This window comes from Artemia franciscana, chromosome 12, assembly GCF_032884065.1.
Source record: "Artemia franciscana chromosome 12, ASM3288406v1, whole genome shotgun sequence".
In the NCBI taxonomy this organism is placed as follows: Eukaryota; Metazoa; Arthropoda; class Branchiopoda; order Anostraca; family Artemiidae; genus Artemia; species Artemia franciscana.
Genome location: NC_088874.1, coordinates 32754398 through 32778740, shown reverse-complemented (window position 1 = coordinate 32778740; position 24343 = coordinate 32754398). Strand labels below are relative to the sequence as shown.

Here is a 24343-nt window from a genome sequence, read left to right as displayed (position 1 = left end):
AAAAATTTTTCACAGAGGGAGAGATTTCCAGCATAATTTAAAAAACGATTAGAAATTAAATACAAAACAACCTTTTTTTAAATGAAAGTAGGCTAAGGTGAATTTACCTGGCGGAATTGTTGTATTGTAATAGTTATTGTAAGCTTCCCATGAACTTAGGGCTTAGATGAATGCAGTTCAATTTCTACCCTCATATTGTTTTTCCATACTTTGATATCCTGTAAACAAAAACCAACACTAAACCTGCTAGAAAGAATGACAGTATACTCTTCAGCAACCAGAAAGATAATGTAATTCCTTTATTCAGTATTCATATTTTCATTTTGTTTGACATTTCTATTTGTGACAACTATTGTCATCAGTCGCAATTGTCACTAGTCATTATTGTCATCAGTCAGCTTTGCCACTGGTCATTATTGTCATACTGTCACCAGTCATTATTGTTTGACATTTCTATTGGTAGCCTTGGCAACTTTTGTCATCAATAGTCGTCAACTTCATCACCCGGAAGTTGAGCTTTGGACTCCAGTACAGGAATAGAGTTGTCACCGATTATGACTTTGCTTATGACATAGCATTAGTCACCATTTCACTTGCAACTTTTTTTTCCTTGCAACAGATGGGATTGAACCTAAGACCTAAGGCTTCCAGCCCCCGACTCCAAGTCACAGCTCTTAATGGCTCTAAACACGCTTCTGGGAGAGCTGCCAGGACTGGGCTATCCATTAACTGGAAAAAGGCGAAAGTCATGGTAGTGCAACCAAAGTCTGATGACGACAATTCCAGTTACTTGGTTGCTGGGAACAAAATCGAAGTGGTTGATCATTTACTTATCTTGGTTCTATCTTTGGATAGCTGCATCGACCATGAAGTTGTTGCCCTTGCGGCCAAGGCCTCTGCTGTCTTCAGTAGACTGAGCCATGTTATAAAGAAGCTAATGACCAATTGAGCCATTAAAATGAAGATCCTAGGAGAGTCAGTCTATTCAATCCTGCTGTATAGAACGGAAACTTTGCCTGCAACTGCAGCTGTCCAGCACCATCTTGACACTCTTCTATGTAAGTGGCTTTAGACAACTACGAAGTGTGACTTCCCAGTCGCCCTTGTTACACCTGGTTGCCAGGCAGACACTTAGCTGGTTTAGACATCTTATGCGTCTGCCTTCCCACTCCAGCTTGGATCCCTTAAGACTTCGAATCAACCAGTAGTGGCTGGAAACCTCAAGAGGAAGATCTAAGTTCTGTTGGAATAATAGTCCTGGTAAATTCCTGGACCCGGCTGGAATTTTGCTGTCTGATGCAGAGGCCCTTGCTGCAGATCGCCCCACCTGGAGAAGGCTGAAGATGCACTCAACGCCACCCCGGCATGAGGATTAAGTAAAGAAGCAAGTATTGTTATCAGGACTTCTAGTGGAAGGAGATATTGGCTTCCAATACACTTTGTTTATAATGAAGGTAAGTGTTGTAGTAGTGAGCTTTGACAGTTTCTACTCTTTTAGACCACAGTTGTAGGGGGACGTAAGATGTACAGTTGTAGGGGGACGGTGGGACGTAAGAGTAAGTGTCTAAGGTGTGCCTTTTAGAAACTCCTACCCAATCTAACCCAGGAGAAGGGGTTGTTTGAAGTCTTGTTTCACAGCATCTGTCAGAGCAGCTGATTAAATCTTATTTTTTGTTCTTTCAATTGGTGTTTTACATATTCTGTTTCTCTTCATTATTTTATTCCTTTGTGCAGTATTTTTTTTTGTAATTCTAGCCGGCCTTTTATTATTTTAAATTTCTTTGCAAATTGTGTAGATTTTGAAATAGTGCTTGCTACCTCGAAATAATGTTTTGCGAGTGTTATTCGTTTTTGGTTTTGCTTTTTTTTTGTTTTTTTTGTTTGTTTTTTGGTTATTTTTGTGACATGCTTGTGTTATCTTAACGCAAATGAAGCTTATCAGAATAGTCTGTTATGTCTTTGGATGCAGTCTTGAGGCAAAACATTGGGTTTAACAACAACTAAGGTTTGGATTCAAGTTTCTGAGCTTTACTGTAATAGCCTGTTTATGGTGAAAAAATTTGAAGAATTGTTAAACTTATGCGACTGGCAGAATAATTACTGATCATGCAATAAATAAAAGATTAATATTATGCATCAAATTTTAAATCTTAAGGAGAAAATATTTTATTCAGTTTTTCCTTGACACAATTCTTGGTAGTCAGGAACTATGTATTGTTTTTCATTTAAATTTCGCAGTATTTTGACGTTATTTTAGATATTCTTGGACAAAATTATTTCTCATTTTGTTGTTTTAGAATTCCAAAATTTTGTAACCAAAATTTTTGCTTGTTAGTGATTATTTTATTTATCTTTTTTTAAATTATATAATTGTATAATGCTTTTTTTGCATGGTTTAGATTACTCATTTTATTACTTGAAATGTTTTGTTTTCTCTTTTGTGTGTCTTTCTTAATATATTATGCAATCATTGCAGTTTGTAAAATTGTACTTTAATTTTTTTTGTCTTCTTTTAAATTCCTTCTTTACAATATTTTACTTAAAAATTCTGCTTTTGTTTTAGGGTTAGTGTTGTTTAGCCATGTTTCTTGTTAGAAGATATGTCAAGTATATCTGAAAAGTTCAAGACTCAACGGCTAAATCAGCTGAGCAAGAACAATGCATTCCTTGTTGCCAATGGATTGAGCAATTCCAGCGTTATGGCTGATGAAGATGAGGAAAACCTGATTGGGAAAGTGAAGAAAAAAAGTGACAAGAAGTTTTATGATGAAGACATCATTGACGGATTCTCTTTTCTGTCATTTGAATCCCATCAAGATATTGAGGTATTTTTGTTTTGTTGGCAACAATGTAGCATTGAACTAAAATTTGTTTGGCTTTGATGATTCAAAGGGGCTTTTAGAAAGTGTTTATCAAGGTTTGATTCGCCAAAAAGGCTACCAGTAAAAAAAAATGAAATTCCAAGATAGAATAGGACGTCTTTTTTTTGAAAAAAAAAATCAAAAATGATTTTTTGGACCAAACTCATCCCTATGTATTTTCTGTTAAAACGGACTCTCTTTCCTATTATGACTCATCCAAACACTTGGGTTTTTAACATTAACGCTTGCAGAAATAAATTGTGTAATCTAAAATGTATAAAAACAAATTTTTAGAAAATTTTTTTAGAAGAAACATCAAAAAAGGATTTTTTTAACCAAACTCGCCCCTATCTATTTTCTGTTGAAACGGACTCTCTACTCTATTATGACTCATCCAAACACTTGAGTTTTTTACACTAACGCTTGCAAAAATAAATTTTGTAATCTTAAATGTATCATAAACTTTAAAAGAAAACTGAAACAAACTATTTTTTTATGAAAAGAAACATCAAAAAAGGATTTTTGAACCAAACATTGCCCCTATCTATTTTCTGTCGAAACGGACTCTCTACTCTATTATGACTCATCCAAACACTTGAGTTTTAACACTAACGCTTGCAAAAATAAATTGTACAATCTGAAATGTATCACAAGTTTTAAAACAAAACTGAAAAAATTAAAATTCATTTTTTGAAGAAAAACATCAAAAAGAATTTTTTTTGGCATTTGATTCTACAAAATATAGTAGGATCAATTTTGATAAAATAACTAACTATTTTATGAGTTAAAAAATAGGGTGCAAGGTGTTTGTCACCCGCTACTTGGCATTGGACTCAAAATACAAAATGTAATAGAATTAATTTTGATGAAATAGCCAGCTATTTTACCAATAAAAAAATAAGGCATTTTGCACTTGCTACTTATGTTGGTGAAAGGCACTTGATTTTATAATGACTCATCAAAACAATTGAGCTTATGCCACTTGCATATTTAAGTGCAAATTGTGTGCATTGCAGACACAAAAATTTAAAATATGTTGGAAGGGTATATTATAGAGGAGAGGGAACAAACTTGGATTTATTTAGAGTTAAATTAACTTGAAAAATTGTAAAACTTTGATCCTGGTTCCTGATAAATTTTTAAGAAGAAGCGATACCTGACACTGCTTTTTGGGATTTAAAATGTAACAAAAAGAAGAAAATTTTTCTTTTTACCTTACGCGACTTTTAGGGATTAAAAATAAAAAAAAGAAGAAAATTCGGAACTCAACTTGTGGGTGATTAAGAATAATTAATCAACCATTTGGTTGCTTGGTTATTGATCCTGTAAAGCATTTGATTCTGGTTTTGAAGAAACCAAAAGTAGTACAGACACAACATTTTGGGATTAAACATATGGAAAAAAAAATTGAAAAAAAGATGTTTGTCATTACGTAAGGGCCATTATTTAAAATCTCTATATTTGGGACCATTTTTGAAATACTTTAATATTAATTATTATATTGTCAAAAGGGCTCTTGATTTTCTTATGACTCATTGAGGTGCTACCACTAAGTTTGGCAGTTTAGATCCAAAAATGCTAACTATACATTCCTTCAAATTCCTTCAAAAACCAGATCCTTCAAATTATATTTCTCATCCCGCCAGTATCTGAACCACGCCATGAAAAACCCTCCTAAAATTGACTTGGAGCGGTACCCCATCGAGGAATTTATCTTTCTCCCAAAGCGCTGTTTTAACTGCCAGAATTTTGGTCATATTTCTTCTAATTGCTCTAGCCAGGAAATTTGCTCGCGATGCGGAGAAGGAGGTCATGGCTCTAGCCCCGACCAGCTCTGTGGAAACCCTATAGCATGCGCCCTCTGCAAATCAAAACGCCACACTTGCCATTCCTTCAAGTGTCCCACAATAATAAAAATCGTCAGTGAGCTGAAGCGGCCCAATGTCTAATAGCCCAGCCTGCGTCAAAATTACGTCATGGAACATGAACGGAGGAGTCCCCAACAAACTCGACATAAATCAAAAGTATTCTGCAGACTGTGACATTATGTTTATGCAAGAACATGTGCTCTTTCCTCTCAATATTTCTCTCCTAAAGTTCTCGCACGAACTTACTTTTTACTTCGAGCCGGCAAAAATTCGGTCTTTCGGACGACCCTCCGGTGGCTTGGCAATTATTTGCCACCCGTATATTGAAAGTAAGGTGTTATTTACGCATGATCACTTCTTGGCTATATCTTCCGGCAGTATCGCATTCTTCAACGTGTATCTTGCTACAAACTACCATGATGACAAATCGGAGCGAAAGTTTGTGAACGCAGTTCGCGAACTAGCGAAGTGCCCGAAGTCTGTGACTCAGAGAGATTTGCACTGTGTAGTCATGGGGGACTTCAACTGCAACTTGATTGACAGCACGTGTGCCCGTAGTCAGCTTCTAAACGGCATCTTTGATGACAAACTTATCATCCTCCCAAAAGACAGCGATTACTCCTTCGTTCATAATTCAGGGTCCGTTTCAAACATTGAGCATACGGCCTGCTCTAAGAATATTAACGGAAGTGTAACTGTTCTAAAAGACGCTGTCTTCGCTGATCACTTACCCCTACTAGCATCTCTAAGCATAAAACCAGCTCTGCGTCAACCCTAAAACGACAAGTGGAAAGTAGTAAGTGAATGGGATAAAATTAATACTACTTTGTATCATCAGGTGCTGAACTCACTTCTTGTAAAGATACGAATCCCCTTCCATTTACTCCAAGTGAATTCGAATTTTGATCCCGCAGATGCAAGAGTACTCATCAATATATTTTGTGCCGAGATTACTCACTCGCTTCTCGTAGCTGAAAAAAAAGCAGTTCCTACCAGAAAGGTTAAAATGAAAACAGAAATTCACAAATTCTCGTAAAATCCGGCCCTAGTCAAGTGTTGCAACGATGCTAAGTTTTGGTTTAGAATCTGGCAAGATTGTGATAGGCCCGAACCCGGTCCTGTTAACTCTATCCGCTTATGGGCTAAACGAAAATTTGACAAGCAATTGAAAGCTCATCGTACCAAATTAAAAGAAGAGTACTCCTCCAGAATCGTAAGTGGCCCAAAAGTAATCTGGAAAGCCCGGTTGAGCGAACCGGTCGCCGGAAAACCCCATGATTCGATTAGCGAAAAAGATTGGGAATCGTATTTTTCTAACGAATTCAGTGCCCCCGACCCAAATACGTCTAATCCCTTCGTAAACCGGCTAGAATCGGTATTATCCAGCCAGTGTGTCCCTGATTTTGTCGTTACTTACGGAAGCGTACATGAAGCTATTTTAAAGCTGAAAAAGAAACATTCCCGAGGTGTAGACGAACTATGCGCGCTAAATCTGCTACACGGTACTACTATGCTTATTGAATATCTGACGCTGCTATTCGAGATTATTTTCACCACTGGTATAGTGTCTGACTCTTTTTGTGTCGGTTTGCTCTCGCCCATCTTAAAAAAGGGAAACCAACAGACCAATGCTCCTCGTACAGGCCAATCACTGTTGCTCCAGTGCTCTGTAAAGTTCTAGAGATCTTAGTCTCAAAAGAAATTCAATATTCGTGCCGATTGTCTGACCACCAGTTCGGTTTCCGACCGGGTCTGGGTTGCGCTCACGCTCTCTTCAGTCTTGCCGCTATTCTAGCAGATTCTCACGAATCCGGTGATCCTATAGTGATTGGTGCTTTTGATGTGAGTAGAGCGTTTGATTCGTCGATTCACGCTCAGGCCCTTTTAGCCGCTTACCAGCAAGGTGTAAACCTCCGTGTCACTAGCGTACTGTACGATATGTATTGCCGTTTAAAAGCGCGTATAAAAATAGGTAACCGCATCACATCAGTGATTGTTCCAGTAAAGAAAGGTGTCCGCCAGGGTTCATTATTATCCCCAAGTTTGTACAATAACAGTGTTTTAAATGCCCAGGCATGTGTAAATGTTTCATGTATCTCCAAGAATATAAATGTGTCGCTACTTACATACGCGGACGATCTATTAAATCTAAGTCGGTCTATTAGGGGTGTGCAATCGAATTTCTCGATCCTGCGTGATGAATACCGAAAAATCGGCCTGGCCTTCAATACTTCTAAATCTGCAGTTCTTTTTTTCAATGATTGTCCTTCTCAGCCTGAACACCTCCTACTGGGTAGCGAGTCAATCACCGTTTCATCTTACGTCGTGTATCTGGGTTTACCCATAGGCCGTAACCTTAATGAAACTCGTCTACTGCTCGTCAAACACGTCGAGAAAAAACTCCGCACCGCGTATGGGTCTATCGTCGTCAGCAGACTCCTCTTATGCCGAAAGTATCTCGCCAATATGTATAACGCTGTCGCACTGCCGCATATTTTATATATCGCGCCATTTTGGAATTTATTAACTGACACCCAAAAACGCAAGCTCCGGTCCCTTTATTTTAGGTTCGCGAAGTTCCTGCTGCGATAACCCTTGTGGACGAGAAATACATATATGATTGATAAACATAGGATTGCAGACCCCAGTATCGCGGTAAACCGGTTGATTTCTAATTTCCAGGCAAAATGGAACCACCCCTGGCTTAAACATTTCTACAGTTCTTGATTATGTATTTTTCCATGTTGTGTCTTAAATTTCTCTCCGTTTGTCTTCTCTTTTTTCTTTTCTTTTATTTGTTTTTTCATTGTACTCCGTTTTGTTCCATGTGAAAAATACGGGTAATAAATATTTTACTTACTTACTTACTTGGGGTTGCAACACAAAAGAGTTTTCACTTTAAGGGGAGGGAGACAAGTCGTGCAAGGAGTTGTGTTTTACTAGTATTTGAATGGGAGCATTCCTCATTTTTCTCTTTTGATGAGTATTTGTACTGCATTTTGTATCCAATAAGGGGCTATCCCCCCTCTTAGGTCACTCGTGGTGAGTCCTATATCAAGACTACTGATAAAAGAAGATTTCCAATGGCAGATTAAGAAAAAAAAAACATTGGGAATGCACCCAAGCCATTTTTGAAGGTTCTGCATCTAGAATCGTGTATGATACACTCCCTTCAGCATGTACATCTCCCTCCCTCCCAGCCCTTAATGCATTCGGTAAGCTAGTAAAAAAAGTATTGTCGGTTCAGAACAACGTGATGTAATTCCTGAAAAATGTTAATCAATAAATACCTTAGTTCTACTGAGTGGGAACAGATAGTTCTAGTAGTAATATGCTTTCAACCAACACAAACAAAATCAATCGCTAGAACACCAAAGTGGGGGTTTGGAGGGGGGGGGGGGTAAACTGTGTACTGACGAGTACTTACTTAAATATTTCACACACAATAAAATTAAACAATATCATGATCCGGAATAGAGCCTGGTTTTTTTTTTTTAGTTTGCTAAATACGTCAATATGGAGATTAGAGAGGACCATATCGGGTGAAAAAAAAGTTTTCGCAAGGAAACAAATAACCTGGCTAATGGAAAATGCTTTTTTTTTTAGGAGGCATTCAAGCCATTTTTGAAAGCTCGTATTGAAAATCAGAATCATGGCATTGAGCCAAAGAAAAAACTTGCGAAATCGAGGCTTCTGAATCGTGTCCCTAAAGCATCTAAGAAGCGAGTGGAATCAACCCCCGGTAGCCCACAAGACAGGCAGTCAGCCATCGATGCTCATAGTGATGTAAGCCAACCGGGAAGTTCTTATGAAGAGCATAATGTAAGTTTGTTAGTACATTAAATGTGTATAAACCAGCATTGTTAATGGGGTACAATTGTACTGTTTTGGGCACCATGTAGAGGCCCTGTTACAATGTGGTATATATAGACTTTTCAGGGTATAATCCAAAATTTCTCGTATATTTTGGCAGATTTTTGAAAGAGAAGTCTCTTAGGAATTTCTGCCAAGGAAAAGGGATTTTCGTCGAATGCTTATTTGGTACAAAAAAATCTTGAAATTTTAAACGAATTAGCACACAAGAAATAGTGTTAAAAACTATTTTCTGACAAAGAATGAAGATATTAATGAAAAAAAGTTGTTATCCTTCCATTTATTCTAATATTTTTGTCTGTGAAATCGAAACTGACGTATAAATGTACTACAAAGAATCTTTTTTAAGCAATTTGGCCAGAACATTATTACGATTTATTTCGAGCTTCTGCAATGCTGCTGTAGATTCGTTACCCCTAGTTCCCACTGCTGCGATTTCGCGCAAAATCCTGCGACATGCGACAAATGACACATATCGTGCCATAAACGGCGCAAATCCATCCGTTTTGCCGCAATGTCGGATGCTTTGAATAATTTTTTTTCTTATCATATGGTTGTTTTTTACCATTCAGTAGGTATTTTCCTTTATAAATATAGGTAATGGAAATATTACTATAAATACATATTAATATAAATAATAGGTAATTATAAATGTATAAAATAAATATAGGTAATATAATATATAGTAATACAAATATAGGTAATTGTAAATTATAAATCATAGGTAAATTCCTTTATAAAAATCGTCTGGTAGATGAAAAAATTGCTCTCTTTCGTTAGCAAAATTAGCATTAGCAATAGTTTAATATTGGCTACAAAATGGCAGAAACAAATTATCTATACATTGATCGCCTGTTTTTAAGGGGGGTTTAAGGTTTTTTGTGTTCCTCGAGGAAGTTTTTAGGTTCCTTTGGTGTTTTATTTATACCGAAGATTGTCCTTTATGGCCAACCGTCTGGGCCACACAGAAAGCAGGTCGTCCTTGTCTGGGTTGGGAGGATGTCATAAATAAAGATTTAAAGGAAATGGGAACTTCCTGGGAGGGTGTAAAGAGGGAGGCTTTAAATAGATTAGGTTGGAGGAGGAGCGTGCGTAGCTGTGTTGGCCTCAGACGGCTTGGTGCTGCAGTGGGTTATTAGTAGTAGTAGTAGTTTATTTCTCTTCAGTTCTTTGGTTTTAACGTTTTAACTTTGGACGAAGGTTTTCCTCCCCCTTTCTATAGCCAAGTATAAATAAGAGATATAAGATAATGTTTATTTTCAAAAGGATATCATAAGCTCTGATCAAGCTGGATTCACTTCATATGCCCAAAAAGAGAAAGAAAATAAAGAAACAGGTATGACAGCAACACAAAAGCAAAAGAAACTCCAATCAAGGATAAAAATGGTCAATAAAAATTTAACGTAAAGGAAAAAGCCCCTTCATTTTTTCCAAGTCCAAGAACTAAAATTAGCTTTATGTGATTTATGGCAAAAAAAGCAACAGAAAATCACAGGCTATAAGAAAAAATATGGCTGAATTCATATTCAAATTCGTACACACAAAAAAAACGCTTAAAATCAAGTCAAGTTAACTGTCAAAATGAAATATTTACAATTAAAGAGAAGATTATGCCTAAGACAAGGCTTAAAAATGAAATACAGCATAAATAAATATTACAAATTGGCGAAATAAAAGTGATCAAAGATAAAAAAAATGACGTATGATTATTGTGACCATACACCATCAACTACAATCAGGGAGGGAGGAGTTAATTTTGGTTCAGGATAGAGGTGAATAATTTTTAAGGTGCTCAAGAATAAAAGGGATATAACTTTTCCGGAATCTCTCAGTAATGGAAGATGTCCTCAGTACGGAAATTAGAAATTGCGAATTTAGTAAAATGCTAACAAATTTGCTCTCTCCTTTCTTTTAATGTGATAATGTGTGCGGATTTAAGGAGGAATGAGTATGGAATTTTACTCTCTTTGTAGACGATTCTGAGCGAACGCTATTGGACCAATTCAATTTTATCGCTAAATTCATTTGAAAGCTGCGAATGCCAGACCGGACATGCATATTCTAATAGCGACCTGACAAATGGTAAATAAATACGAAGGGGATGCATCTTCAAGGGGATGGACAATCAAATTTGTTAAAAGTTTTAACATAGATAGTGAAACATATGTTTGTTTAACGGTATTTGAAACATGCTTGTCCCACTTAAGATTATTTGAAATTGTTAGTTTAAGATCTCTCGCTAGCATTTTGGGTGGGATAGGGTCTAGGAAAATGGGAGTGGATTTCAAGAAATTTATCGTCATCATATTTGATTTAGTTGAATTTACTTTCGTATTTAGATTCTTAGCTTCATCTTTAAATATTCCTGTGACATACTTAGAGGATCGACAAGTCATCCATGTTTTTTCACCTTTGGGGGAATTCTTTATCAATATCGTTTATCGTAACTCGGAAGTAAAAGTGGTCCCAATAAGATTCCTTGAGGAATTTTTAATGGAGACATTTGAAACCCTTTGGAAGTCTTAGATAGCGACATACTTGATAGACCGTGCAGAAATCAAGTAAACACGTGACTGCTGTCGTGCAGTAATCTGCAGCAATCATGTGAACACGTGATTGCTGCCGTGATTAATCTGGAGTAAAATTAACAGCGGGAAGAAATTAAAATTAAAACCTAAACTTAACATAATTAAACAAAATAAAAAAATAGGAAGGGCAAATAAACGAAACATTCTACAACATATTTTGCTTCTTACAACTTTTCACTTGGAGGAAATCCTGCAGGTGGATATTTTACCCTTAGATTTTGAGAAATAGTATTTTATTTTATTTTTTCATAAAAAAAACAAAAACAAAATGCTCCTCTCCTCTAAATCTTGAAAAGTACTTTATTTTATTTTTAATTTAAAAGCAAATATCTAAACGGCATGGTGACAGTCAAAGATGACTTCCTAGAGGTATTGTATATCAAGTTACATGCATAATGCAGCAAGCAGGCTTTCTAAATCATTGTAAGCACCGTTCGCTTTCATTGACTAATATTTCTTTGGAGACGTTTGAAACCCTTTGGAAGCCTTAGAAAGCGACATACTCGATAGACCACGCGGAAATCAAATAAAGACGTGATTGCTGCCGTACAGCAATCATGTAAACACGTGATTGCTACCGTGCAGCAATCAACATCAATCATGTAAACACGCGATTGCTGCCGTGCAACAATAAACAGCAATCAAGTAAACACGTGATTGCTACCGTGCAGCAATCAACATCAATCATGTAAACGCGTGATTGCTGCCGTGCAGCAATAAGCAGCAATCAAGTAAACACGTGGAGCAAATATGAACCAAAGGTTCTTTCCCTCCTGTGAAGTAAATACTTCTCTGCAAATGTAACCTTGTGAAGTAAATGAGAATCAAATATCCTCTACCTGTGAATGCCCATTTTTTTCAATTTTGAATAGTTTTTAAGGGAGATCTCCACTTTCCATGTTTAAGTAGCTTTAATGGCGGCTGTACTAATGAAAATACAAGGAGCTATAGGGCATATTAACCTTGTTAACACACATGTTAACAAGAACAAAGCTAAAAACAGAATCAGCAACAGAAAATAAACAAAACAACAAATGAATGTGATAAATTTTTTTTCAATAGCTTTTAAATGAATAACTGTTGTTGTAAGGTTGTAAGATTGTTGTTGACTGTTGTTCATTAACTGATGAAATTTTCAGATTGATGCCAGCGAGAGCGAAGATACATGTGACAACACAAGTGAATTTCCTGGGTTTCAAAGTGACAAAAATGAAATGCAGCCACAGATAAATATATTTGAAGTGGGACCATCGAGTCTTCCTGCTGCTTTAAGCCCTGTTGCCCCCTTGCCAAATCAAGAGAAGCCTCCTAGCCCTTTGCCTGGAACTACTGTCACGCCTGAAGAAGTGAGTTCTGTGGAAACTTTTAATTGGTGCTTAAATAATTATGGTTGTCGTTCGGTTGAAAAGTACTAACTCGTGGACCAGTATGTGTCCTTCATAGGTTTAACGTACATTGGTCAAACCTTCGATAGATTTGATGTAATTCTCTAAGGGAGGGTGGGCTGATCTGCAAAAATGAAAGTGTTTTGGTGCCCAGTATCTAAATGGTGCTATCACCTTTGATTCCCAGAGGGAGAATTTTGATCTTTCATGGAAGGAGAGATACCTATCACCCCACGCCATACACACCCAAACGTCGTTTGAGTGTAGCTTCATACAAACCCAAACATTGTTCGTCAGTATCTTTATTCCACGGTTCAATATCTCAGTAATCTTTGATGAGAGGTCTTGTTAAAATTTACAGAAAAAAAAGAACGTAGATGGTAAGATTGAGAGGAGAGTGGAGAGGGAGATAGAACTTATTTTTTTGGTCTTGTGCCTCCTCTCAATCCACGAGACCAAGGCAAGTCCTTCTAGCCAAGTCAAGAAGTTAACTACACTAAGGCACGCGCAAATGGATTTATTTTCAGGAGGAAAGGAATTCGCTGAAACAGCAAATAAAACTAGTGATTTTAGCGAGTTAAGGAAAATCTCGAGATTGGGGCCGTTTCCTCCTCCTCTTATTTATGCACACATCCCTACTTGGCTCTATGAATACGAAAATTTGCATTTGGTCCAACTGTAATTTCAGTCTCAATTAGAGGGGTAGCATTGTTTAAAAAAAAAAAAAATTAAAAAAAAATGCTTTAAAAAAAGTATTTGGCCTTGATGTGATTTAAATCTTGAGTAGAGGGTCAGTAGTTGAGTAGAAGGTGATTAGTGACCTTTTCTTCTAGAAAAGGTTTGTATTGTACTTTAAGGCTTGATTAGAAGGGGAGTGGTATTTAAAAAAAACCCTAGAAATTCGCATTTTCCCTGACTGTAATTTTTTGTCTTTATTAGAGGAGAAGCAGTGTTAAAACATTTTTTCTAGACATTTGTGTTTGGCCTAGATGTGATTTTAATCTTGAGTAGAGGGTGAGTAGTGTTAAAACCTTTTCTTCTAGGAAAGGTTTGTACTGTAATTTAAGTCTTGAGTAGAAGGGGAGCAGTATTAAATAAAATGTCCTAGAAATTCACATTTTGCCTGACTGTAATCTTAGTCTTTATTAGAGGTGGAGCAGTGTTAAAACCTTTTTTTTTTCTTGAAATTCGCATTCGGCCCGACTTTGATTTTAATCTTGAATAGAGGGGGCCTTGTTTTTCGGCCAAATTTTCTTTGTTATTTTGAACAAAACTATAGAGGGAGATAAATGAAACCGGGAAATAAACTGGCCTCAACCTGAGATTTTGAAAACTTCTGGTTATTTATCTCCAAAATATTAAAGGAAGTTTGTTCAGATAAAGATATGTACTGTTTATGATATCAAGCATAATAATGCCCTTTTTCTAGTTTGCAGAAGCTATTAATCATCACCTGGAAACTTCGCAAACGACTTCATCAAGCATATCCCCTTCACCCACCCAATGTGAGCCGGCTGCACCAAAAGAGGGTCAACTCCCACCTAAAAGTGTGACTCCTTCACAAGTGATGCCCACTCCTGTTCAAGTGACACCGCCAAAAGTCCCACTTGAGCCACCTCGGGCGCATTCGAGCCATGGTGACCAGAAATATCCATCGTACACACAAAGCTACGTTCCACCGGCCATGCCGTCATCTGGATTTTCTCAGCTCTATAGATTCCCAACATTTAATAACCACCAGTCGTATCAGGAACCTTTTAACAATACAGGTGAAAAATTGAATGCAAAGCAGCCTTATCCACTTAACAAAGGTAATGTCTCACTTATTTTTACATTCATTTGTGATAAAATTGTCATATTTTTTTTTACATTAGCATTTGCTAAAACAATTTGTGGCAAATTTTTTTTGAACAAATTCCACCAGGGCCATCCACTTCATAAAGGTATTGTCTTCCCTTTTTTTTACACGAATTTGTGGTAAAATAGAATCAGACTTTTTTTTTCAATAAGTTAGTTGATGATTGTTTCGGTAGCAAAAAAAAAATTGTAATGCTTTTAAGTGAATACAATTCAACATATACACTATTAAATATTTAAAGAATATGTAGAACCTTGATATATTAAAACTATATGTTATGCACGTCTGAATGATTTTCCTTTTACAGCTTTTTTTGGCCAAAGTTCTTACGAGACTAGTTATCTCATTACTTAATATGTTCTGAGACTATGCTGGCTACCCATAACGTCCGACAAAAAAAATGTAGAGAAAACAGTAGCTTAAATGATCACCCTATCTTGTCCGTTGAAACAAATCTTCAGTTTGCTTGTAAAAAATTTTCAGTTTAGATTCGATTGGATGGTCTTGCTATAACTTTGAGAGCTTGAATAAGAGACTGAAATTAATGTGGGCTTTTTGAAAACTAAAAGCCGACTTCTACTTCCCCGAAAATCTCAGAAAAGCGGTTTAGTTTTTCGTATTTATGTCGTAGATAGAAATAAACATTCTTAATGCAATTTAAAACGTAATCTGGAAATGTGAAATGTTTTTCGGAATAAATGGAGCAAAATTTTCTTTTTAAAGTTCAGGAGAGGGCAGTTCCTAAAAATATTCTTGCATATATGCTTGGGAAACACTAAAAATCAAATTAATTTGGGCCAAATACCAAATTAATGTTGTCCTTTAGGGATTCCTTTCCTAGAAATTATATAATATAGAATTTATGACTTAAAAGGGTTAGTTTTTCTGTTTCGCACTGAGAGCATCTTAATGCCCATTCATTATGAGATTATTACTAATACTGAGATTTAGTGAGTGCTTATTTAAGCCAATTAGTTTCTATTTGATTAGTTTATTTAATAAGATTGATTTATTCAATTTCATCTGCTCATTAAATTCATTTTATCAATATTTAATTTGTCTAATCATCAAAATAATCTTTAGGGCCAAGTACTAAATTAATGTTGTCCTTGAAAGATTCCTTTCCTAGAACTCATGTGATATAGAAATATCAAATAGCAGACATTTTGAACGTTAGGTATACTTAGAAATAAATGACATAATTTGAACTATATCGCTTATTGAAATTGGTTAATCTTGGATAAGATATTTATTTGTAAATATTTGTGATTGTATGTGTTTATATTTTATTAAATGTTCCTCGTGTTTGGTAGTTTTAATATCTCAATCCTAATTTTTAGCAAAATTCTTGGAGATCTTTGTCTTTAAAACGTCTTCAAATTGAATGTGACATGGGAGTCGATTCTTGGGCCTCTGAATAGCCCAATAGGATTTTAAATTTTTCTCATACAAATTTCCTCTGAGGGGAGTTAAAAACGAAACTGGAAGTTGAACTTTAGAGAAAATAGTGTTTTATGGTGTTTATGAGAGTTTTTGAAGGTTCAAAAAAAAAAAAAAAACTGAAACGCTGCAGCATAAAAATTTGGTAAACATTTTTAGATAAAAGATATGATTTTGCTAACAAAAATTTTTCTTGTAAAATAAAATTTCAAGGCCAATATCTTGCCCAAAGATTTTTTTTGTTACACACTATGAAATCTAGGTTTACTTAAAACGCTGAACATTCATTTCATCAAAAATACTTTGCTAGGCTGAAGATCTGACGGGAAAAATAAGAGGTTTGAGTACCCATCATCTTAAGTTGGGTTTCCTAACTGCGGTGCCTAAAGACTGCCATTTGACCTTGCTTTCTGATTCAATTCATTCTTCACTTGCATGGCTTTGAACTTTCCAGTATTTTTAGGTGATGTTTTAAGTTATACTATGAAAAAAAGTAGGTCTTTGCTCCATGTCGCCTTATGGACTTTTCGCCAATGTACTATACCTAAGTCAGTAGAAGGAGATATGTACCGTGGAGAAAAGCAGGTCCATGCACCATGTTGCATTGTTTACCTTACATCCATGTACTAGCCCTAAGTTCTAGGTCTAGTAAGATGTACTAGACCTAAGTCAGTAGAAGGAGGTATGCACCATGGAGAAAAGCAGGTCCATGCACCATGTTGCATTGTTTACCTTACATCCATGTACTAGCCCTTAAGTTCTAGGTCTAGTAAGATGTACTAGACCTAAGTCAGTAGAAGGAGGTATGCACCATGGAGAAAAGCAGGTCCATGCACCATGTTGCATTGTTTACCTTACATCCATGTACTAGCCCTAAGTTCTAGGTCTAGTAAGATGTACTAGACCTAAGTCAGTTGAAGGAGTTATGCACCATGGAGAAAAGAAGGTCCATGCACCATGTTGCATTGTTTACCTTACATCCATGTACTAGCCCTAAGTTCTAGGTCTAGTAAGATGTGCTAGACCTAAGTCATTAGAAGGAGTTATGCACCATGGAGAAAAGCAGGTCCATGCACCATGTTGCATTGTTTACCTTACATCCATGTACTAGCACTAAGTTCTAGGTCTAGTAAGATGCAATAGACCTAAGTCAGTAGAAGTAGGTATGCATTATGGAGAAAAGCACGTCCATGCATCATGTTGCATTGTATACCTTACATTCATGTACTAGCCCTAAGTTAGTAAAAGTTGGTTTGCCTAGCAAATTATTTTTAGGAAGCCTTTGTTTTATTGAGGGGGGAGGGGGGAAAGGTAAGAATGATCAGAAACAAATTTTCAGATGAATTTTATACTTGCCTTCTTAATTTGTGGAAAAAAGTAGAAATACTTGCTAGTAACTTAATCTTTGTTGGGTTTGGGAGAAAGCAGCCTACTGAATCTCTATTCTTCGGTTTTGTTTTTCTTCATCTTGATAGCTAAACTGATACTCAGTAACGTATTCAGGGAGATGGAGAGGGTTTGGGGTGCGCCCTCTTTGATTTTTTTTAAATATGTGCCCTCTATCTCTAAATTTTCATGAACCTAGTCCTTGTTTTTACTGTATTAGTCAGTTTCAGACCCTTCTCCTCCCTTCTTAAAATTCTTACTGGTGGCTTTCTTACTGGTAGTAAATATACTTATATTTCAGGTCTTCCATATTTTCCTGACCCAAGTTTGTATCGTCATCCAGAGCCTGCACAACAAGCATCATCACCGCTATCACTTACAGTGAAGCCCAAAACAGATCTTCACAACTATACTGTTCAGAACTTAGTGAAACGAGAACGGACCAGTACTGACCCAAAGCAGGAAGACAAGCTTAAGTGTGAATCATCTAAACCTGACAGATTAAATAGGCCGAATGAGCCATTCCGACCATTTGAAGCACAAGAAAAAAGTGATTACAGTGATATGCATTTGTCTGGTAGCTCAAGTAAATCAGCAGAAAGCCTTCAGTTGAAAAGTGAACAAGCCCCCAGTCAAAAGAATAATATTCAGCCGTCTTCAGTGGCAAGTCTTCAGCAGTCTTCGTCAGCAAACCATCAGCCGTCATCACATGTGTTCAGCCACTACAGGCCATACGAAATGCATCGTAAAGAATCTCAAAAACATAATAATTATCAGATTGAAAATCTGAGTGAAAGCTATCGTGATAAACTTTTATATGGAAGTGATTTACCTACTTATGAAACTGATTCAGCCTACAGTCAGAAAGCAAGAAATGTGCAAAGCACGGCTGAGAAAAAAACCGAGCTAGGGAGTAGATTCGACAGTAGTTTCTATTATCCAGGACACCAATCAGAAATACCAATACCTGACTATAAATTTAATCCTGCTTTTCGACAAGGAAGTGAAATTAATTATTCCCAAAATCAAAAATCGAGTTCCACACTAAAGTTAGAAACTCATAATGTGCATACAAGTAGTGCAGAACCACAAAACTTAAGTGTCGATTTGAGTAGAAATATAGCTGTGCCTCAAACAATAGCTGAGCCAATAGTACCTTCTGACCCACCTTGGAAGCCTAATTATGGGATTTCCAATGAAATGCCTAAAACTTTCTACAGTCCACACAGCCAGGTATGTATCATATGCCATCTAGTCTATCATTAAAGATGCCGTTTATTTTTGAGCTTTATGCCCAGAGAGTAGAAACAGTAAGCATACCATTGCTTTTCCTATAAAAAACAGTATTTTTCAAACCTTGGTTTAACCTGGGTAAAATTTCACTGTCATCCCACAATATAGCTGTGCCTCAAACAATAGTATATAGTAATAGTATATGGTAACAGTCGTATGTTTTAAGCCTGTAATTTATTGGTGGAGGAGAGGGGAGATGTAGGGTTGATCAGAAAAAAGATTTTCAAAGGAATTTGCTATATGTCTCTTTTTTTTGTGCAAAAAGGCAAAAATACTTGTTAGTAACTTAATCTTCGTTGGATTTGGAAGAAAGTAGCCTACCGAATCTTTTTCCTTTTCCTTCATTTCCAGAGCCAAACTGATACCGCACTACTGCAGTAACATAATCAGGGGAGTAGAGAGGGCTTGGGGTGTGCCCTCTTTTTATTCTATCTTTAAGATTTGTCTTCTGCCTTCCCAAATCTCAAAAATGTAATGTACAAAAGGAAAACAAAAATTATATATTTGGACTCTAAATAGTCAGACTTTTTAGAAATAAGGTTTAATTTTCATGGTATAAATGTGTCCCAAATCCATTAAATCTAGTGTCCCAAAGAAGATGTTCTTTTGGCTAGAAAATCTGTTGCTTATTTAGTCTACAAGTATATCTAGCTTGTACACTAGTCCTAAATGTAGGCCCAAAAATGAGCTCAGAAGTAGGGTAATAGCCTAATAAAAAGTGTATGTAAGTAACTAGTAATTAGTGAATGTAGTGTATTTAGTATTAGTGTATGTATTTAGTGGACCGCTCTAAGAAAGTCTCATATGTGGGGACTTTACTAGCACCACTGACAGCACAATGTCTGGCAAATTCATTTAAAATTTGCCAATGTGGGAACTTAGAAGAGTAGGTGATTTCATTTTACTAGCACCACTGACAGCACAATGTCTGGCAAATTCATTTAAAATTTGCCAATGTGGGAACTTAGAAGAGTAGGTGATTTCATTTTACTAGCACCACTGACAGCACAATGTCTGGCAAATTCATTTAAAATTTGCCAATGTGGGAACTTAGAAGCGTTGGTGATTTCATTTTACTAGCACCACTGACAGCGCAATGTCTGGCAAATTCATTTAAAATTTGCCAATGTGGGAACTTAGAAGAGTTGGTGATTTCATTTTACTAGCACCACTGACAGCACAATGTCTGGCAAATTCATTTAAAATTTGCCAATGTGGGAACTTAGAAGAGTTGGTGATTTCATTTTACTAGCACCACTGACAGCACAATGTCTGGCAAATTCATTTAAAATTTGCCAATGTGGGAACTTAGAAGAGTTGGTGATTTCATTTTACTAGCACCACTGACAGCACAATGTCTGGCAAATTCATTTAAAATTTGCCAATATGGGAACTTAGAAGAGTTGGTGATTTCATTTTACAAGCACCACTTACAGCACAATGTCTGGCAAATTCATTTAAAATTTGCCAATGTGGGAACTTAGAAGCGTTGGTGATTTCATTTTACTAGCACCACTGACAGCACAATGTCTGGCAAATTCATTTAAAATTTGCCAATGGGGGAACTTAGAAGCGTTGGTGATTTCATTTTACTAGCACCACTGACAGCACAATGTCTGGCAAATTCATTTAAAATTTGCCAATGTGGGAACTTAGAAGAGTTGGTGATTTCATTTTACTAGCACCACTGACAGCACAATGTCTGGCAAATTCATTTAAAATTTGCCAATGTGGGAACTTAGAAGAGTTGGTGATTTCATTTTACTAGCACCACTGACAGCACAATGTCTGGCAAATTCATTTAAAATTTGCCAATGTGGGAACTTAGAAGAGTAGGTGATTTCATTTTACTAGCACCACTGACAGCACAATGTCTGGCAAATTCATTTAAAATTTGCCAATGTGGGAACTTAGAAGAGTTGGTGATTTCATTTTACTAGCACCACTGACAGCACAATGTCTGGCAAATTCATTTAAAATTTGCCAATGTGGGAACTTAGAAGAGTTGGTGATTTCATTTTACTAGCGCCACTGAAGGCACAATGTCTGGCAAATTCATTTAAAATTTGGAAATTGGAATAATGATAATATATAATAATATATTCTAATAATGTTAGTCTGCTTTTAAAGGAATTAAGCTGGAATTTCTCAGTGAGTAATAACCAATATGCATTTTTTTTTTCAAGATTTATTTTAAGCGAAAATCCAGTCCACATAAAGTATGCCTAATCCAGGTGTGAAAAAAGTGGGATAACCTTGTAACCATGTTACTTGGCATTTTTCACAGCTTAGTGAAGTTTGTTGTCTTTTGTTGCTGTTCTGCAAATCTTACATATCAAAATAATTTTTGTTCAAAGCATAGTTTATGCTGCTGAAGTTTCAGCAAATCTTACATATCAAAATGCTTTTTCAAAATACTGTTCTGCAAATCTTACATATCAAAATGCTTTTTCAAAATACTGTTCTGCAAATCTTACATATCAAAATGCTTTTTCAAAATACTGTTCTGAAAATCTTACATATCAAAATACTTTTTGTTCAAAGCATAGTTTATGCTGCTAAAGTTTCAGTAAATCTTACATATCAAAATACTTTTTCAAAAAAGTTTCAGGAAATCTTACATATCAAAATACTTTTTCAAAATACTGTTCTGAAAATCTTGCATATCAAAATACTTTTTGTTCAAAGCATAGTTTATGCTGCTAAAGTTTCAGTAAATCTTACATATCAAAATACTTTTTCAGCAAACTTTTTCAAAAAAGTTTCAGGAAATCTTACATATCAAAATACTTTTTCAAAATACTGTTCTGAAAATCTTGCATATCAAAATACTTTTTGTTCAAAGCATAGTTTATGCTGCTGAAGTTTCAGCAAATCTTACATATCAAAATGCTTTTTCAAAATACTGTTCTGCAAATCTTACATATCAAAATGCTTTTTCAAAATACTGTTCTGAAAATCTTACATATCAAAATACTTTTTGTTCAAAGCATAGTTTATGCTGCTAAAGTTTCAGTAAATCTTATATATCAAAATACTTTTTCAGCAAACTTTTTCAAAAAAGTTTCAGGAAATCTTACATATCAAAATACTTTTTCAAAATACTGTTCTGAAAATCTTGCATATCAAAATACTTTTTGTTCAAAGCATAGTTTATGCTGCTAAAGTTTCAGTAAATCTTACATATCAAAATACTTTTTCAGCAAACTTTTTCAAAAAAGTTTCAGGAAATCTTACATATCAAAATACTTTTTCAAAATACTGTTCTGCAAATCTTACATATCAAAATAATTTTTGTTCAAAGCATAGTTTATGCTGCTGAAGTTTCAGCAAATCTTACATATCAAAATGCTTTTTCAAAATACTGTTCAGCAAGTCTTACATATCAAAATGCTTTTTCAAAATACTGTTCTGAAAATCTTACATATCAAAATACTTTTTGTTCAAAGCATAGTTTATGCTGCTAAAGTTTCAGTAAATCTTACATATCAAAATACTTTTTCAGCAAACTTTTTCAAAAAAGTTTCAGGAAATCTTACATATCAAAATACTTTTTCAAAATACTGTTCTGAAAATCTTACATATCAAAATACTTTTTGTTCAAAGCATAGTTTATGCTGCTAAAGTTTCAGTAAATCTTACATATCAAAATACTTTTTCAGCAAACTTTTTCAAAAAAGTTTCAGGAAATCTTACATATCAAAATACTTTTTCAAAATACTGTTCTGCAAATCTTACATATCAAAATACTTTTTGTTCAAAGCATAGTTTATGCTGCTAAAGTTTCAGTAAATCTTACATATCAAAATACTTTTTCAGCAAACTTTTTCAAAAAAGTTTCAGGAAATCTTACATATCAAAATACTTTTTCAAAATACTCTTCTGCAAATCTTACATATCAAAATACTTTTTGTTCAAAGCATAGTTTATGCTGCTAAAGTTTCAGTAAATCTTACATATCAAAATACTTTTTCAGCAAACTTTTTCAAAAAAGTTTCAGGAAATCTTACATATCAAAATACTTTTTCAAAATACTGTTCTGCAAATCTTACATATCAAAATAATTTTTGTTCAAAGCATAGTTTATGCTGCTGAAGTTTCAGCAAATCTTACATATCAAAATGCTTTTTCAAAATACTGTTCTGCAAATCTTACATATCAAAATACTTTTTGTTCAAAGCATAGTTTATGCTGCTAAAGTTTAAGTAAATCTTACATATCAAAATACTTTTTCAGCAAACTTTTTCAAAAAAGTTTCAGGAAATCTTACATATCAAAATACTTTTTCAAAATACTGTTCTGCAAATCTTACATATCAAAATACTTTTTGTTCAAAGCATAGTTTATGCTACTAAAGTTTCAGTAAATCTTTCATATCAAAATACTTTTTCAGCAAACTTTTTCAAAAAAGTTTCAGGAAATCTTGCATATCAAAATACTTTTTCAAAATACTGTTCTGAAAATCTTACATATCAAAATACTTTTTCAGCAAACTTTTTCAAAAAAGTTTCAGCAAATCTTACATATCCAAAAAATGTTCTGCAAATCTTACATATCAAAATACTTTTTGTTCAAAGCATAGTTTATGCTGCTAAAGTTTCAGCAAATCTTACATATCAAAATGCTTTTTCAAAATACTGTTCTGCAAATCTTACATATCAAAATGCTTTTTTAAAATACTGTTCTGCAAATCTTACATATCAAAATGCTTTTTCAAAATACTGTTCTGAAAATCTTACATATCAAAATACTTTTTGTTCAAAGCATAGTTTATGCTGCTAAAGTTTCAGTAAATCTTACATATCAAAATACTTTTTCAGCAAACTTTTTCAAAAAAGTTTCAGGAAATCTTACATATCAAAATACTTTTTCAAAATACTGTTCTCAAAATCTTGCATATCAAAATACTTTTTGTTCAAAGCATAGTTTATGCTGCTAAAGTTTCAGTAAATCTTACATATCAAAATACTTTTTCAGCAAACTTTTTCAAAAAAGTTTCAGGAAATCTTACATATCAAAATACTTTTTCAAAATACTGTTCTGAAAATCTTGCATATCAAAATACTTTTTGTTCAAAGCATAGTTTATGCTGCTGAAGTTTCAGCAAATCTTACATATCAAAATGCTTTTTCAAAATACTGTTCTGCAAATCTTACATATCAAAATGCTTTTTCAAAATACTGTTCTGAAAATCTTACATATCAAAATACTTTTTGTTCAAAGCATAGTTTATGCTGCTAAAGTTTCAGTAAATCTTACATATCAAAATACTTTTTCAGCAAACTTTTTCAAAAAAGTTTCAGGAAATCTTACATATCAAAATACTTTTTCAAAATACTGTTCTGAAAATCTTGCATATCAAAATACTTTTTGTTCAAAGCATAGTTTATGCTGCTAAAGTTTCAGTAAATCTTACATATCAAAATACTTTTTCAGCAAACTTTTTCAGAAAAGTTTCAGGAAATCTTACATATCAAAATACTTTTTCAAAATACTGTTCTGCAAATCTTACATATCAAAATAATTTTTGTTCAAAGCAGAGCAGTGAAGATGTTAAAAGTAGAATAGCTAAAGCTCAGGGTGTTTTTTCACAGTTAAAAAAAGTTTGGAAGAATAGAAAGATAAGCCTACAAACCAAGATTAGAATATTGGAAGCTACAGTGATGACAGTGGTCAAATATGGCTCTGAAGCATGGACACTCCGAAAAGCAGATGAAAATTTACTAGATGTTTTCCAGAGAAATTGCCTACGGATTGTTCTGGGTACCCGGCTGACTGACCGTATTTCAAA

The 24343-nt window shown here is 34.9% G+C and overlaps 1 protein-coding gene across 4 annotated transcripts in view; it reads left to right on the top strand.

Annotated features, from left to right (window-relative positions):
- Nucleotides 1-24343, top strand: part of LOC136034008 (uncharacterized) — a 71875-nt gene that overhangs the window by 12832 nt on the left and 34700 nt on the right. For all 4 annotated transcript variants that reach the window (XM_065715056.1, XM_065715053.1, XM_065715055.1 and 1 more), the window contains exons 2-6: nucleotides 2564-2825; nucleotides 8336-8551; nucleotides 12330-12536; nucleotides 14005-14386; nucleotides 17561-18492. In XM_065715056.1, the coding sequence (XP_065571128.1) occupies nucleotides 2601-2825; nucleotides 8336-8551; nucleotides 12330-12536; nucleotides 14005-14386; nucleotides 17561-18492 (1962 nt within the window). In that variant the 5' untranslated portion in view covers nucleotides 2564-2600. The remainder of the gene's footprint in view (nucleotides 1-2563; nucleotides 2826-8335; nucleotides 8552-12329; nucleotides 12537-14004; nucleotides 14387-17560; nucleotides 18493-24343) is intronic.